The sequence below is a fragment of the Pan troglodytes genome, chromosome 11 (genome assembly GCF_028858775.2).
Source record: "Pan troglodytes isolate AG18354 chromosome 11, NHGRI_mPanTro3-v2.0_pri, whole genome shotgun sequence".
NCBI lineage: Eukaryota > Metazoa > Chordata > Mammalia > Primates > Hominidae > Pan > Pan troglodytes.
The window spans coordinates 82,655,681-82,670,193 of NC_072409.2; the positions used below are offsets into that span (position 1 = coordinate 82,655,681).

The following is a 14,513-nucleotide window of genomic DNA, read 5'->3' on the forward strand; positions in this document are numbered from 1 at the left end:
ATGAAGGATGTTTGGGGGTGACTGAACTGTTCTACATCTTGATTGTGGTAGTGGTTTGATGGTATGTATGCTTTTGCTAAAACTCATGGATCTGTACAATAAAAAGGGTAAATTCTGTTGTATGCAAATTATATCTTAAGAAAAAATTTTTAAGCAATGGAAAGCTTCTACTTCTGAGTGTATTTACTTTGACAAACGATGAGACTAACAATTCTTAAGTAATAAAATCATGAACCTCTGCCTGGAACAATGAGCACTTGAGAGAGAAAACTTACCTCATGCTTGCCCATGCACCACTTCTGAGTTAGGAAAGTGCAAGGGGGACACTTCTCCTCACTATGACAAGAATGATATACTGCAGAAAGAGAAAGGTAATTTAGGAATACTTTCTAAATAAAGCCATGTAAACCATTATACATCATATAAGTGGCATACGGCATGAAACTTTTAAATTCAGAAACTGGGAGTACTTTTGAAAAACGGTCACAGGAAAGTAAAAAGTACCTTGCTTTATGTTAAAGTGTTGAAGGACAAGCATGAGTGAGAAAAAGAAACCCAACCAAGGAGGAAGAGACATGCCAAAACAGAAGCAGAGGAGGCAGCTTTCCCATCTCATCTCTTGCAGCACAGCCATATGGTCCATCCAATTCTACCACGTCATTCTTTTGGCCCTACTTTAACCGCAACTGCTCACTTCTGCTCAGATATCTTTGCTATTAATTCCATCTAAAATGCTTCTGCTGACTCCTTCCAATTTCATTACTGCCTATAAGGGGAGGTTCATCAAAACTCACCTCCTACAATGAACCTTTCCTTGGCTGACCACACTCTCGTCTGAGCTCCCTCACACTTCCTGGTGTCTCAGTTCCTATGCAGATGGGTTGCTGCCACATTATTTAGCCCATCTTCATGTGAAGGGTGGTTGTATCATGTGTATTGAACTACTGTCCTCCTCCTCTCAGGGAGAACGTAAGAACCTCAAGGTCACAGGGTATTTTTCTCTTCCTCTGAAGTTCCCGCTGTGTCTGACACCATGTTAGAAATACAATAAACACTTAAGAAAATGGAAATGAATGGGGAACAAAATAGGCTAAAACAACACAATTCACAAATGGTGAAGTTCTTACTATGGACCTTGCCCAGCAGCATTTGGAATTCATCTGCAGGTAAGTGTAAAGGAGGGAATGGGTGGGGACTGGCCTGGGCATGTACTTCATGCTGGTATGAATGCCACAGGAGGGGCTTGCAAACTACGCTGGGAGGGCTATCCTAAGATCCCCAAGGAAGGAGGGAACATTCCACTTAATGAAGAATTTGTTAAGTTCTGTTTTACTCCATTAACTTAAAAAATCAAGAGTTGGTTTTCTAGTTTTAAGTCTGAATCATACTGCCAGACTAACTGTGGGTATCAAATCTGGTCCCCTGAATTACTTCAGGTTTGCCTCTGGTATTTGGTAAAATGAAATGATGGGCCCGGTATGGTGCTAGAGAAAAGCCAGCAACTAGACTTGACAGATACGGAAATTGAGTGATGTCAAATGGTTGTTGGCCTGGTATCTGAGCAGTTTATCAGAGAAAAACTGGAAACACTAAAATGTCCAGCAACACAAGACTGACTGAATAAGTTATGGCCCATCCATGTAACAGGACACTCAATTGAAATTAAAAGTTTATATTGTAAAAAAATACTTACGAGGAGACAGATCAAAAATATAATAATAAGAGTGGGGAAAAAAAGCTAGTTAAAAGCATTAAGTTCAGTAGGATCCCACTTTTACATTGGGGAAAAAATGCAAACATATATATTTGCACATGGCAAAAGACCCTGAGAAATACATATAAGGTATAATTCTTTGGAGGTGACATATAATAGATTATTTAATTTCAAACTTTTGACTTTATCTCTCTTTTTTTTTTTTTGAGACAGAGTCTCACTCTGTCACCCAGGCTGGAGTGCAATGGCGCAGTCTCGGCTCACTGCAACCTCTGCCTCCCAGGTTCAAGTGATTCTCTTGCCTCAGCCTCCCAAGTAGCTGGGATTACAGGCGTCCACCACCACGCCAGGCTAAGTTTTGTATTTTTAGTAGAGACAGGGTTTTACCATGTTGGCCAGACTGGTCTCAACCTCCTGACCTCAGGTGATCCACCTGCCTCAGCTTCTCAAAGTGCTGGGATTACAGGCGTGAGTCACTGCACCCGGCCTTTTTTTTCTTTTTCTTTTTTTTTTCTTTTTTTGAGATGGAGTCTCACTCTGTTGCCCAGGCTGAAGTGCAGTGGCACAATCTTGGCTCACTGCAACCTCTGCCTCCCGGATTCAACCAATTCTCCTGCCTCAGCCTCCTGAGTAGCTGAGATTACAGGTGCCCGCCACAATGCCTGGCTAACTTTTGTATTTTTAGTAGAGACATGGTTTCACCATGTTGGCCAGAGTGGTCTCGAACTCCTGACCTCAAGTGACCCGCCCATCTCAGCCTCCCAAAGTGCTAGGATTACAGGCATGAGCCACTGTGCCTGGCCTCTATTTTCTTTTTTGAGACAGAGTCTTGGTCTGTCGCCAGGCTGGAGTGCAGTGGTGCGATCTCAGCTTACTGCAACCTCTGCCTCCCGGGTTCAAGTGATTCTCCTGCCTCAGCCTCCCGAGTAGCTGGGACTACAGGCGTGTACCACCATGCCCAGCTAATTTTTGTATTTTTAGTAGAGACGGGGTTTCACCATGTTGGGCAGGATGGTCTCAATCTTTTGACCTCATGATCTGCCCCTCCTTGGTCTCCCAAAGTGCTGGGATTACAGGCATGAGCCACTGCCCCTGGCCCTGGCCTCTATTTTCTTAATTTTAATACGATAAATATATATTGCTTCTATAACAACAAAAAAGTCACTTTTAATTTTGTAAAAAGATGCTAAATTTCAAAACATGCACCAAAGTGGAGACCACAAAGAAAGAAAAGTTCTTGAGAGATAAGATCAGCTGGGGAGTCTTCCAACGTTTTTAGGTGTGTTTGACATCCCTAGAGTAAACCAATGGAGGGCACTGTGATTCCAAGCTGTGGCCCAGATCACAGACCCACCTTCAGAGAACCAGCCCCTGAGCCGGGAGCAAGGGGCAGCCATCACAGCATGACTTTAGAGCAGTGAAGACAGTTACACAGCAGGATCCTAAATGACATGGTGTGAGCAGGCTGAAGTGTGAAGACAAGTTGGTACTCACCTGGATGGTCACACTCATGGACTCTAGCACAGGTTTGGGTACATTCAGGGGGCCTAGTACCACAGGGAACTGGAGGGTAAATCACTGATGCACCACAATGGCAGGTTAATTCATCAAAACCTGGTGGAGCAGCAGGTAAAACAAAAGAATCCTTTCTGAGTTTGGGATGTGCAAGTACATACTTACACATACAAACACACACATTTTTGCTTGTATTTTTAGAGGAGAATTTATGGGGGTGCTACTTTTTTCAAAAGAGGTTTTTATTTTATTAAACTTTTATTTTATTAAAGCTAAGCTGGTGAAAAAGGCATGAACAGATATGAAGTTTCATTTATTACTATGACCCTGACAACTTCCCAATACTTTTCCCAACATATTTCTAGACTGGAGATTATATTAATGACTGAGTTTTTAATATTATAATAGGAAATTTATCAACATTTCAAAGATCACATAACTCAGTGAAGAATTATTTTCCAAATGATCAATGTGGGCTATTATAAAATCATGCACGGGTAAAAAGATCCATTCAAAGTACAAGAAAGTCCAATAAATTTTTGTGACAGAGAATAAAAACACTGAGTCAAGTCCTTTCTAAAATGAGGTTGAATTTTGGTGTAATTTCAAAGAATATCAATAATTATTTGAAAACACCTTTAAAATACTCTTCCCTTCTCCTGTGTAAGGCTATCTGTGTAAGGCTGGATTTTTTTCATATGCCTCAACTATATCATGACAGACTGGATGCAGAAGTAGATACAAGAACCCAGCTACCTTCTATTAAACCAAGTATCCACTATTCTATTTTTTTGAAAAGTTATTTAAAAAAAATTTTGTGATTACATGCAATGAGGTATATTATTATTCTTAAATATACTAATCAATTATTTTTTAAATTTCTCAGTTTTAATTTCTAATATGGTAGATAAAGATAAATACAATTCACATAAAAATGACTCTTTAGGATAGTTTTTGGTAATGTAAATGAGCCCTACAACCAAAAAGTTTGCAAACTGCTGCTAATAATATAGAGAAAGAAGATTGTTGAGGACAGAACCTAGGTCAATAACATATATGAGGCGGGTAGCAGAGAAGGAATCTATTAACGAACTAGGCCCCATCTCAGGATCACTGCTCATATCCCAAGTTTTGCACGTTCAGGGACTACAACACAGCATTAGAAGTAACTTTAAAAAAAGTCTCAACATATTGGAAATACGAAGGCTTAGTTCAAGAATCCATACAATTCTAAGTAAATCAATCTCTCAAAGTATATTATGTCTGAATTTCTAAAAAACTCTTCTAATAAACTATACAGTAAAGACACTCACTGGCTTGCCAGCATGTCTGGCAGTTTCCACGATGACAAGGTTCTTCACACCTATGAAGGCCACAACGGAGTTTCCTTCCACAAATCAAAGGACACTTGTGCTCCTTATCCTGGGAAAAGAGATTTATATTTGTTCATAAAATGATCTTCATTTTATATTTTCCATAAATAACAACAAGATTAATAAAAAACAAAGCTCTACACATTTATGGATAAAATGATATCTGGAAATACCTTCAAAATAGCCACAGAAGGGAGAGTAGGTGGGGATGAAGATAAAACAAAATTCGTCATGAGGTGATCAATACTGAAACTGGATGTTGTGTATATGGGACTCTCTATACTGTATATGAGACTAGTAGTCTCTCTGCTTCTGCATATATTTGATATATACATATATATTTTTTGAGATGGAGTCTCGCTCTGTCGCCCAGGCTGGAGTGCAGTGGCGCAATCTCAGCTCACTGCAAGCTCCGCCTCCCAGGTTCACACCATTCTCCTGCCTCAGCCTCCTGAGTAGCTGGGACTACAGGCGCCCACCACCATGCCTGGCTAATTTTTTTGTATTTTTAGTAGAGACGAGGTTTCACTGTGTTAGCCAGGATGGTCTCGATCTCCTGACCTCATGATCCGCCCACCTTGGCCTCCCAAAGTGCTTGGGTTACAGGCATGAGCCAGTTTGAAATTTTAAAAAAATATATTTTATTTTTACATTGTGTGTGTGTGTGTGTGTGTGTGTGTGTGTGTGAGAGAGAGAGACAGAGACAGGGTCTCACTCTGTTGCCCAGGCTGGAGTGTGGTGGTGCGATCTTGGCTCACTGCAACCTCCACCTCCTGGGTTCAAGCAATTCTCCTACCTCAGCCTCCTGAGTAGCTGGGATTACAGGTGCCCACAACAATGTCCAGGTAAGTTTTGTATTTCTAGTAGAGACAGGGTTCACCATGTTGGCCAGGCTGGTCTGGAACTCCTGACCTCAAGTGATCTGCCTGCCTTTGCCTCCCAAAGTGCTGGGATTACAGGCATGAGCCACCGCATCCAGCCTTATTTTTACATTTAAATCTATTTATTTATTTAGAGACCGGGTTATGAAACTGGCTAATTTTTGTATTTTTGGCAGAGATGGGGTTTTACCATGTTGCCAAGGCTGGCCTTGAATTCCTTGGATCAAGCAAGATCCACCCACCTCGGCCTCCAAAAGTGGAATTACAGGTGTGAGCCACAATGCCTGGCTGCAAATTTTTTTATAATAAGAGGAAGTCTTTAAGCCTTCTAACAGTAGTTTATAATACTTGCACAATTCATCACTCTTCACTTAAATATATAAATTTAAAAAATAATTATGTATGCTATATACATACATACACACGTACTACCTTGCTATTGGTACTGTGTTACCTTGTTTATGTATATATATATACACTGATACAGTTTGGCTGTGTCTCCACCCAAAACTTATCTTGAATTCCCACATGTTGTAGGAAGGACCTGGTAGGAGTTAACTAAATCATGGTGGGGGAGGTCTTTCCCGTGCTGTTCTCATGATAGTGAATAAGTCTCATGAGATCTAATGGCTTTATAAGGCCGAGTTTCCCTGCACAAGCTCTCTCTCTCTGCCTGCTGCCATCCATGTTAAAATGTGACTTGCTCCTCCTTGCCTCCCACCATGATTGTGAGGCCTCCCCAGCCACTTGGAACTGTAAGTCCATTAAAACTCTTTCTTTTGTAACTTGCCCAGTCTTGGATATGTCTCTATCAGCAGTGTGAAAACAGACTAATACAGTAAACTGGTACCAGCAGAGTGGGGCACTGCTGAAAAGATACCCGAAAATGTGGAAGTGACTTTGGAACTGGGTAACAGGCAGATGTTGGAACAGTCTGGAGGGCTCAGAAGAGGACAGGAGAATGTGGGAAAGTTTGGAACTTCCTAGAGACTTGCTGAATGGCTTTGCCCAAAATGCTGATAATGATATGGACAATAATGTCCAGGCTGAGGTGGTCTCAGATGGAGATGAGGAATTTGTTGGGAACTGGAGCAAAGGTGACTCTTGTTGTTTATCAAAGAGAGTGGCAACATTTTGCCCCTGCCCTAGAGATCTGTGGAACTTTGAACTTGAGAAAGATGATTAAGGGTATCTGGTGGAAGAAATTTCTAAGTAGCAAAGCATTCAAGAGGTGACTTGGGTGCTGTTAAAGGCACTCAGTTTTAAAAGGGAAACAGAGCATAAAAGTTTGGAAAATTTGCAGCCTGACAATGTGAGAGAAAAGAAAATCCTATTTTCTGAGAAGAAAATCAAGCTGGCTGCAGAAATTTGCATAAGTGACAAGGAGCCAAATGTAAAACCCCAAGACAATGGGGAAAATGTCTCCAGAGCACATCAGAGGTCTTCATGGCAGCCCCTTCCATGACAGGCCTGGAGGCTCAGGAGGAAAAAATGGTTTTGTGGGCTGGCCCCAGGGTCCCCCTGCTGCATGCAGCCTCGGGACTTGGTGCCCTGCATCCCAGCCACTCCAGCTGTAGCTGAAAGGGGCCAACACAGAGCTTGGGCCATGGCTTCAGAGTGCAGGCACCAAACCTTGGCAGCTTCCATGTGGTGCTGAGCCTGCGGGTGCACAGAAATCAATAACTGAGGTTGGAAACGTCTGCCTAGGTTTCAGAAGATGTATGGAAATGCCTGGATGTCCAGGCAGAAGTTTGCTGCAAGGGTGGGGCTCTCGTGGAGAACCTCTGCTAGGGCAGTACAGAAGGGAAATGTGGGGTTGCAGCCCCCACATGGAGTCCCCACTAGGGCACCACCTAGTGGAGCTGTGAGAAGAAGGCCACTGTCCTCCAGACCCCAGAATGGGAGATCCACTGACAGCTTGCACTGTGTGCCTGGAAAAGCCACAGACACTCAATGACAGCCTGTGAAAGCAGCTGGGAGGGGGGCTGCACACTGCAAAGCCACATGGGCGGAGCTGTCCAAGACCATGGGAACCCACTTCCTGCATCAGTGTTACCTAGATGTGAGACATGGAGTCAAAGGAGAGCATTTTGTAGCTTTAAGATTTGACTGCCCCACTGAATTTCGGACTTGCATGGGGCCTGTAGCCCCTTTGTTTTGGCCAATTTCTCCCATTTGGAATGGCTGCATATACCCAATGCCTGTACTCCCATTGGACCTAGGAAGTAACTAATTTGCTTTTGAATTTACAGGCTCATAGGCAAAGCGACTTGCCTTGTCTTGGATGAGACTTTGGACTGTAGACTTTTGAGTTAATGCTGAAATGAGTTAAGACTTTGGGGGACAGTTGGAAAGGCAGGATTGGTTTTGAAATGTGAGGACATGAAATTTGGGAGGGGCCAGGGGCAGAATGATATAGTTTGGCTGTGTCCCCACCCAAATCTCATCTTGACTTCCCACATGTTGTGGGAGGGACCTGGTGGGAGGTAATTGAATCATGGGGGCAGGTCTTTCTTGTGCTGTTCTCATGATAGTGAATAAGTCTCATGAGATCTGATGGCCTTCTAAGGCCATTTCCTGGACAAACTCTCTTTCTCTGCCTGCTGCTATCCATGTGAGAAGTGACTTGCTCTTCCTTGCCTTCCACCATGATTGTGAGGCCTCCCCAGCCACTTGGAACTGTAGATCCATTAATCCTCTTTCATTTGTAACTTCCCTAGTCTTGGGTATGTCTTTATTGACAGTGTGAAAATGGACTAATACATACATACACATTTATATATACATGTTATCATGTCATATATAACATACATGTTATATTTTTTATATATAAAAGAGTATATGAGATAACAGAGTACAAATAGCCAGCTAGTGATTTAATTAGTTCCATAAAAGCAAATATTTTAAATATTTTATTTTTAAAAATCTTTTTAAAAAATGTCCTAATAATTTTTCCTACTGACCTGACCTAAGCAGTACATGAAACCTGAAGCCCGAGTTGCTAAGTCCAGGCCAGTTTGTGTTGGTACAACACACAATCTTCTGCAGAAGACTGTGTGCTCATCTAGGGGTCTTGGGCTCTGGGGTGTGAGACCTTCTCTTACCTCTTTCTCTTCCTCTGTGTTGCTACCAGATGCCACTGGCTGACTTCTTAACCTGGGTGAGGCTAAAAAGGCCCAGTCTGTCTCTTTGCAGAGAGGTTATGGGGACTATGAGAGCTCTCTGACTGCTGCTTAGGGGCCCGTCCCAGTGACTTTTAAATCCGGGCTGCATTCTCCACATGGCTCAGGCTTCCAGAAGCCCAGCACCTGGATGAATGGAATCTGATTATGCCTAATAAGTCCACTTACCACACAGCATATCTCATTACATTTATGCCGTCCACACAACCGTTTCTTGTTACACCGCTTGTCACACATAAATGTAGCATCTGCTGTGGCAAATTAAAAAGAAAAAAAAAAACAGACAAAGGATATGAACATTCATACAACAAATATTTGAGTAACTATAGGCTCAAAGAATACAATAGTAATAATACAATTGTAATAATGTAAATGCAGTTTTTTTTGTTTTGTTTTGTTTTTTGAGATGGAGTCTTTCTCTGTTGCCCAGGCTGGAGTGCAGTGGTGTGATCTCGGCTCACTGCAACATCCACCTCTCAGGTTCAAGTGATTCTCATGCCTCAGCCTCCCAAGTAGCTGGGCTTACAGGTGCCTGCCACCACACCCAGCTAATTTTTGTATTTTTAGTAGAGGCAGGGTTTCACCATGTTGTCCAAACTGGTCTTTAACTCCTGATCTCAGGTGATCCACCTCCCATGGCCTCCCAAAGTGCTGAGATTACAGGTGTGAGCCAACACGCCTGGCCTTTTTGCTTTCTTTTTTTTTTTTTTTCTGAGACAGAGTCTCACTCTGCTGCCCAGGCTGGAGTGCAATGGCGCAATCTTGGCTCACTGCAACCTCCACCTCCCAGGTTCAAGCGATTCTCCTGCCTCAGCCTCCCGAGTAGCTGGGATTACAGGTGTGTGCCACCACGCCCGGCTAATTTTTGTATTTTTAGTAGAGACAGGGTTTCGCCATGTTGGCCAGGCTGGTCTTGAACTCCTGACCTCAGGTGATTCACCTGCTTTGACCTCCCAAAGTGCTGGGATTACAGGTGTGAGCCACCATGCCCGGCCATCAGTTTTTGTTTTGTTTTGTTTTGTTTTGTTTTAAAGAGACAGGGTCTCTTTCTGTCACCCAGGCTGGAGTGCAGTAGCATTAACATAGCTCACTGTAACCTCGAATTCCTGCGCTCAAATGAGCCTCCCATCTTGGCCTTCCAAATGTTGGGATTACAGGTGTAAGCCACTCTGCCCAGCTGAAAATGCATATTAAAATATCAATTTTCACCTTTAAAACTCAAAAAATAAAAAATAATAGCAACGGTAGTGTTTAAGGTATGGAGGAGAAGCCATGCTCATCTTAGTAGATGGGTGTACAAACTTTTGGAGTCCATGGGGGACTGATTCCAGGACCTCCCTTGGATATCAAAATCCACAGATATTGAAGTCTCTTATACAAAATGGTATAATATTTGCATATAACCTATGCACACCCTCCCTTATACTTCAAATCTTCTCTAGATTACTTATAACACCAAATATAATGTAAATGCTATGTAGATAGTTGTCATACTGTATTGTTTAGAAAATGATGAGAAAAAATTTTGTACATGTTCAGTACAGATGTAATTTGTTTCTTTGAATATTTTCAATCTGTGGTTGGTTGAATCCATGGATATGGAACCCATGGATATGGAAGGCTGGCTGAGTGTATGTTTCTATCGAAAATTTAAGTGTGGCTAGGGCAGGAGGATTGCTCGAGCCCAGGAATTTGAGACCAGCCTGGCCAACATAATGAGACCCTGTCTCTACAAAAATTTGCTCACTGCAACCTCCGCCTCCTGGGTTCAAGCAATTCTCTTGCCTCAGCCTCCCGAGTAGCTGGGATTACAGGTGCCTGCCACCATGCCGGCTAATTTTTTGTATTTTTAGTAGAGACAGGGTTTCACCTTGTTGGCCAGGCTAGTCTTGAACTCCTGACCTCAAGTGATCCGCCTGCCTTGGCCTCCCAAAGTGCTGGGATTACAGGCGTGAGCTACTGTGCCCAGCCCTGCAAAAACTTCTAAAAATTAAGTTTTTAAAACTTAATTAAAAGTTAAATAAGCAAAGGGCATGGTGGCACATGCCTGTGGTCCCAGCTATTTGGGAGGCTCGTGTGGGAGGACCACTGGAGCCCAGGAGATCAAGGCTGCAGTGAGCTGTGGTCTGCCACTGCACTCCAGTCAAGGTGACAGAGACCCTGTCTTAAACAATAAATAGATTTTAAAACCCAACATTGAGATATCAGAGACATCACATCATGTGGTAGTGATATATCACTTCACTAGGATGGCTATGATTTTAAAAGCCCCAAAAATGGCCGGTGCGGTGGCTCACGCCTGTAATCCCAGCACTTTGAGAGGCTGAGGCAGGCGGATCATGAGGTCAGGAGTTCGAGACCAGCCTGACCAACATGGTAAAACCCCATCTCTACTAAAAATACAAAAATTAGCCGGGCGCGGTGGCGGGCACCTGTAATCCCAGCTACTCGGGAGGCTGAGGCAGGTGAATCACTCGAACCTGGGAGGCGGAGTTTGCAGTGAGCTGAGATAGCGCCACAGCACTCCAGCCTGGGCAACAGAGTGGGACTCCATCTCAAAAAAACAAAAACAAAAACAAAAACCAAAAAAACCCAGAAAATAACAAGTATTGGCAAGGATGTGGAGAAAATGAAACCCTCATACATTGATGGTAGGAATATAAAATGGTGTAGCCACTGTTGAAAACAGAATGGCAGTTTTTCAAAAAAATTAAACACAAGATTACCATTGGATCTAGCAATTCTACTCCTAGGTATATACCCCAAAGAAATGAAAATAGGTATTGGAACAAAAACTTGTATACAAATGTTCATAACAGCACTATTCACAATAGCCAAAAAGTAGAAACAATTCTAATATCCATCAACCAGTGAATGGATAAAATGTATATTCATAAAATGAATTATTATTCAATCATAAAAAGGAATGAAGTGCTGATATATACTACAGTATGATAAACTTAGAAAACATGCTAAGTGAAAGAAGCAGGGCACAAAAGAATATATATTGTGACTCCATTTAGATGAAGTATTCGAAAATAGTAAATCCATACAGATAGAAAGCAGATCAGTGGTTACCTGGGGGAGGACTGAGTGGGGAGTAAATGCTTAATTAATACAGGGCTTCCTTTCAGGGTGACGAAAATGTTTTTCCCCAGCACTTTGGGAGGCCAACATGGAAGGATCACTTGAGACCAAGCATTTAAGACCAGCCTTGTCAACAAAGTGAGACCCTGTCTCAACATATTTTTAAAATAAAATTTAAAAAAAGGTTGGGCACGGTGGCTCATGACTGTAATCCCAGCACTTTGGGAGGCTGAGGCAGGCGGATTACATGAGGCCAGGAGTTCGAGACCAGCCTGGGCAACATGGTGAAACCCCGTCTCTACTAAAAATACAAAAAAATTAGCCAGGCATAGTGGTGGGTGCCTGTAATTCCAGCTACCCAGGAGGCTAAGACAGGAGAATTGCTTGAGCCCAGGAGGTGGAGGTTGCAGTGAGCTGAGATTGCGCCACTGCACTCCAGCCTGGGCAACAAGAGCAAAACTCTGTCTCAAAAAAAAAAAAAAAAAAAAAAAAAAAAAAAAAAAAAAAGATAAAATAGAGAAGAAAAAAAAATGTAAGACAGAGAAAATATTTTGGAACTAGATTGTGAAAGAACTAAGTGCCACTGAACTGTACATTTAAAATGGTTAATTATGTTATGTGAATTTCAACTAAAAAAAAAGTGGGCTAACCACTGAAGTATTTATGGGTGAAATGATATTTGAGATTTGTTTTCAAAGTACTTCAGCATAAATAAAATGTAGGGAAGGAGGGATGGATGAAAACGAGAGGTAAAATGTTGACAACTGATGATGACAGGTCATAGGTACGTGGGGATTCATTATACCAGTTTCTCCACTTTCATGTATGGTTCAAATTTTGCATCATAAAGTTATAAAAAGTGGGACAGGATGGTTCCTGCTTATTAATAATGGGGAAAAACTGGAGACAACCTAAATGACCACCAAAAGGGCCATGGTGAACTATGACAAGGCAGATCCACATATGGAATACTGTGCAAGAACAAGAGTTATGCATACTGACATGGAAATACGTCTTTGAGCTATTAGTGAGAGAAAATAAGCTGCAGACAGTATCTTTAGTATAAGCCTAAATCTAGGGGAAAAACAAAACTATGCTGGCATGTTTATACATCTGTATGAATAGGGAAAAAGATCTGAAACCCTAACTAACAAACTACTATTAGAGGGCAAATTTCCATCTTTCACTTCATATTTTTTTTTTAACTTCATAAGTGTATTAATTTTGTATTTTTTCAAATTATGTTTTTATTATTTTGTTTTATTGTTTTAGAGATAGGGTCTCGCTCTGTCACCAGGCTAGAGTGCAATGGCACAATCACAGCTCACTGCAACCTCAAACTCCTGGACTCAAGCAATCCTCTGCCTCAGCCTCCCGAGTATCTAGGACTACGGGCACATGCCACTATGCCTGGCTAACTTTAAAAATTCTTTTGCAAAGACAGTGCCTCACTATGTTGCCCAGGCTGGTCTTGAACTCCTGGCTTTAAGTGATCCCCCAGCCCTGGCCTCCCAAAGCATAAGGATTACAGATGTGAGCCACTGCATCTGGCCCAAATTATGTTTTTCTTGTTTCTTTTTTGATACGGAGTCTCACTCTGTCGCCCAGGCTGGAGTGCAATGGTGTGATCTCAGTTCACTGCAACCTCTGTCTCCTGAGTTCAAGTGATTCTCCTGCCTCAGCCTCCTGAGTAGCTGGGATTACAGGCGTGCACCACCGTACTTGGCTAATTTTTGTATTTTTAGTAGAGATGGGGTTTCACCATGTTGGCTAGGCTGGCCTTGAACTCCTGACCTCAGATGATCCGCCCACCTTGGCCTCCCAAAGTGCTGGGATTACAGGCATGAGCCACCAGGCTTGGACCCAAATTATGTTTTTAATAACCAAACTTTTTTTCCTTGATACAGATGGCACACTGAACCAAAAGTTTAAATACGGTTTTGAGGCAGATATTGCTGGGTACCTCCCAAACGGCCACTCTTCTCTTTCAGGCAAAGACAGCCTTAATTTTGTTCAGAAACTGGGGGCCAGTGTGCTCCTCAGTTCCAGGGGTGGATGTTGTGTACCTTACTTTACCCACCATGGTAATTCCATTCACTTTGCTAGTGACAGGTTTAGGCAGAAGCATTGGACACAGTGTACTGAGAACCTTTCAGGACTGTTTTCCTTGCTCTTACATAGGAAGAGAAGAACAACACTCTCCTCATGGATTTTGTTTAGATGTTGTTGGGCAGAGACCCAATGTGTGAAGCTGCAGCAGCTAACATACCCACGAGGAGAAAATCAAGAAAACCACAGAGAAGCCAAATTGAAGTCTTCAAAATCACTGAGCTAAAATTAACCAATCTCGGACTTGTTCTGCCTCCAGATTTCCTATCAGGTGTGGCAGTAAACACCCTTATCGTAAAAGTCACTTTTTCTTGGGTTTTGTTACCTGCATCCAGAAGCTTCCTAACCAATACAGCTTTCTTTCTGACTACAGTAAGACCTTTTATTTTGCATATCCTTATCTTCCATCACTTTTCCAAAAAGGTTTTAAAATGGCTTCAACAACAGTATGTGTCGGTTATAAAAACAGGAATCGAGGCCGGGTGTGGTGACTCACGCCTGTAATCCCAACACTTTGGGAGGCCGAGGTGGGTGGATCACTTGAGGTCAGGAGTTAGAGACCAGCCTGGCCAACACAGTGAAACCCCGTCTCTACCAAAAATACAAAAATCAGCCAGGTGTAGTGGTGGGCACCTGTAATCCCAGCTACTTG

The 14,513-nt window shown here is 42.4% G+C and overlaps 1 protein-coding gene across 40 annotated transcripts in view; it reads right to left on the bottom strand.

Moving 5' to 3' along the window:
* Positions 1-14,513, bottom strand: part of NFX1 (nuclear transcription factor, X-box binding 1) — an 81,100-nt gene that overhangs the window by 23,883 nt on the left and 42,704 nt on the right. For 21 of the 40 annotated variants that reach the window (XR_010148728.1, XR_010148725.1, XR_010148731.1 and 18 more), the window contains exons 12-15: positions 8,834-8,916; positions 4,543-4,651; positions 3,209-3,328; positions 276-355 (exon numbers count right to left, since the gene is read on the bottom strand). Coding sequence is in view for 30 of the 40 variants with exons in the window: in XM_009456445.5 (XP_009454720.1) it covers positions 276-355; positions 3,209-3,328; positions 4,543-4,651; positions 8,834-8,916 (392 nt within the window). In the remaining 10 variants the exon portion in view is untranslated. The remainder of the gene's footprint in view (positions 1-275; positions 356-3,208; positions 3,329-4,542; positions 4,652-8,833; positions 8,917-14,513) is intronic. The other 19 variants (XR_010148732.1, XR_010148730.1, XR_010148729.1 and 16 more) reach the window with 1 other exon arrangement.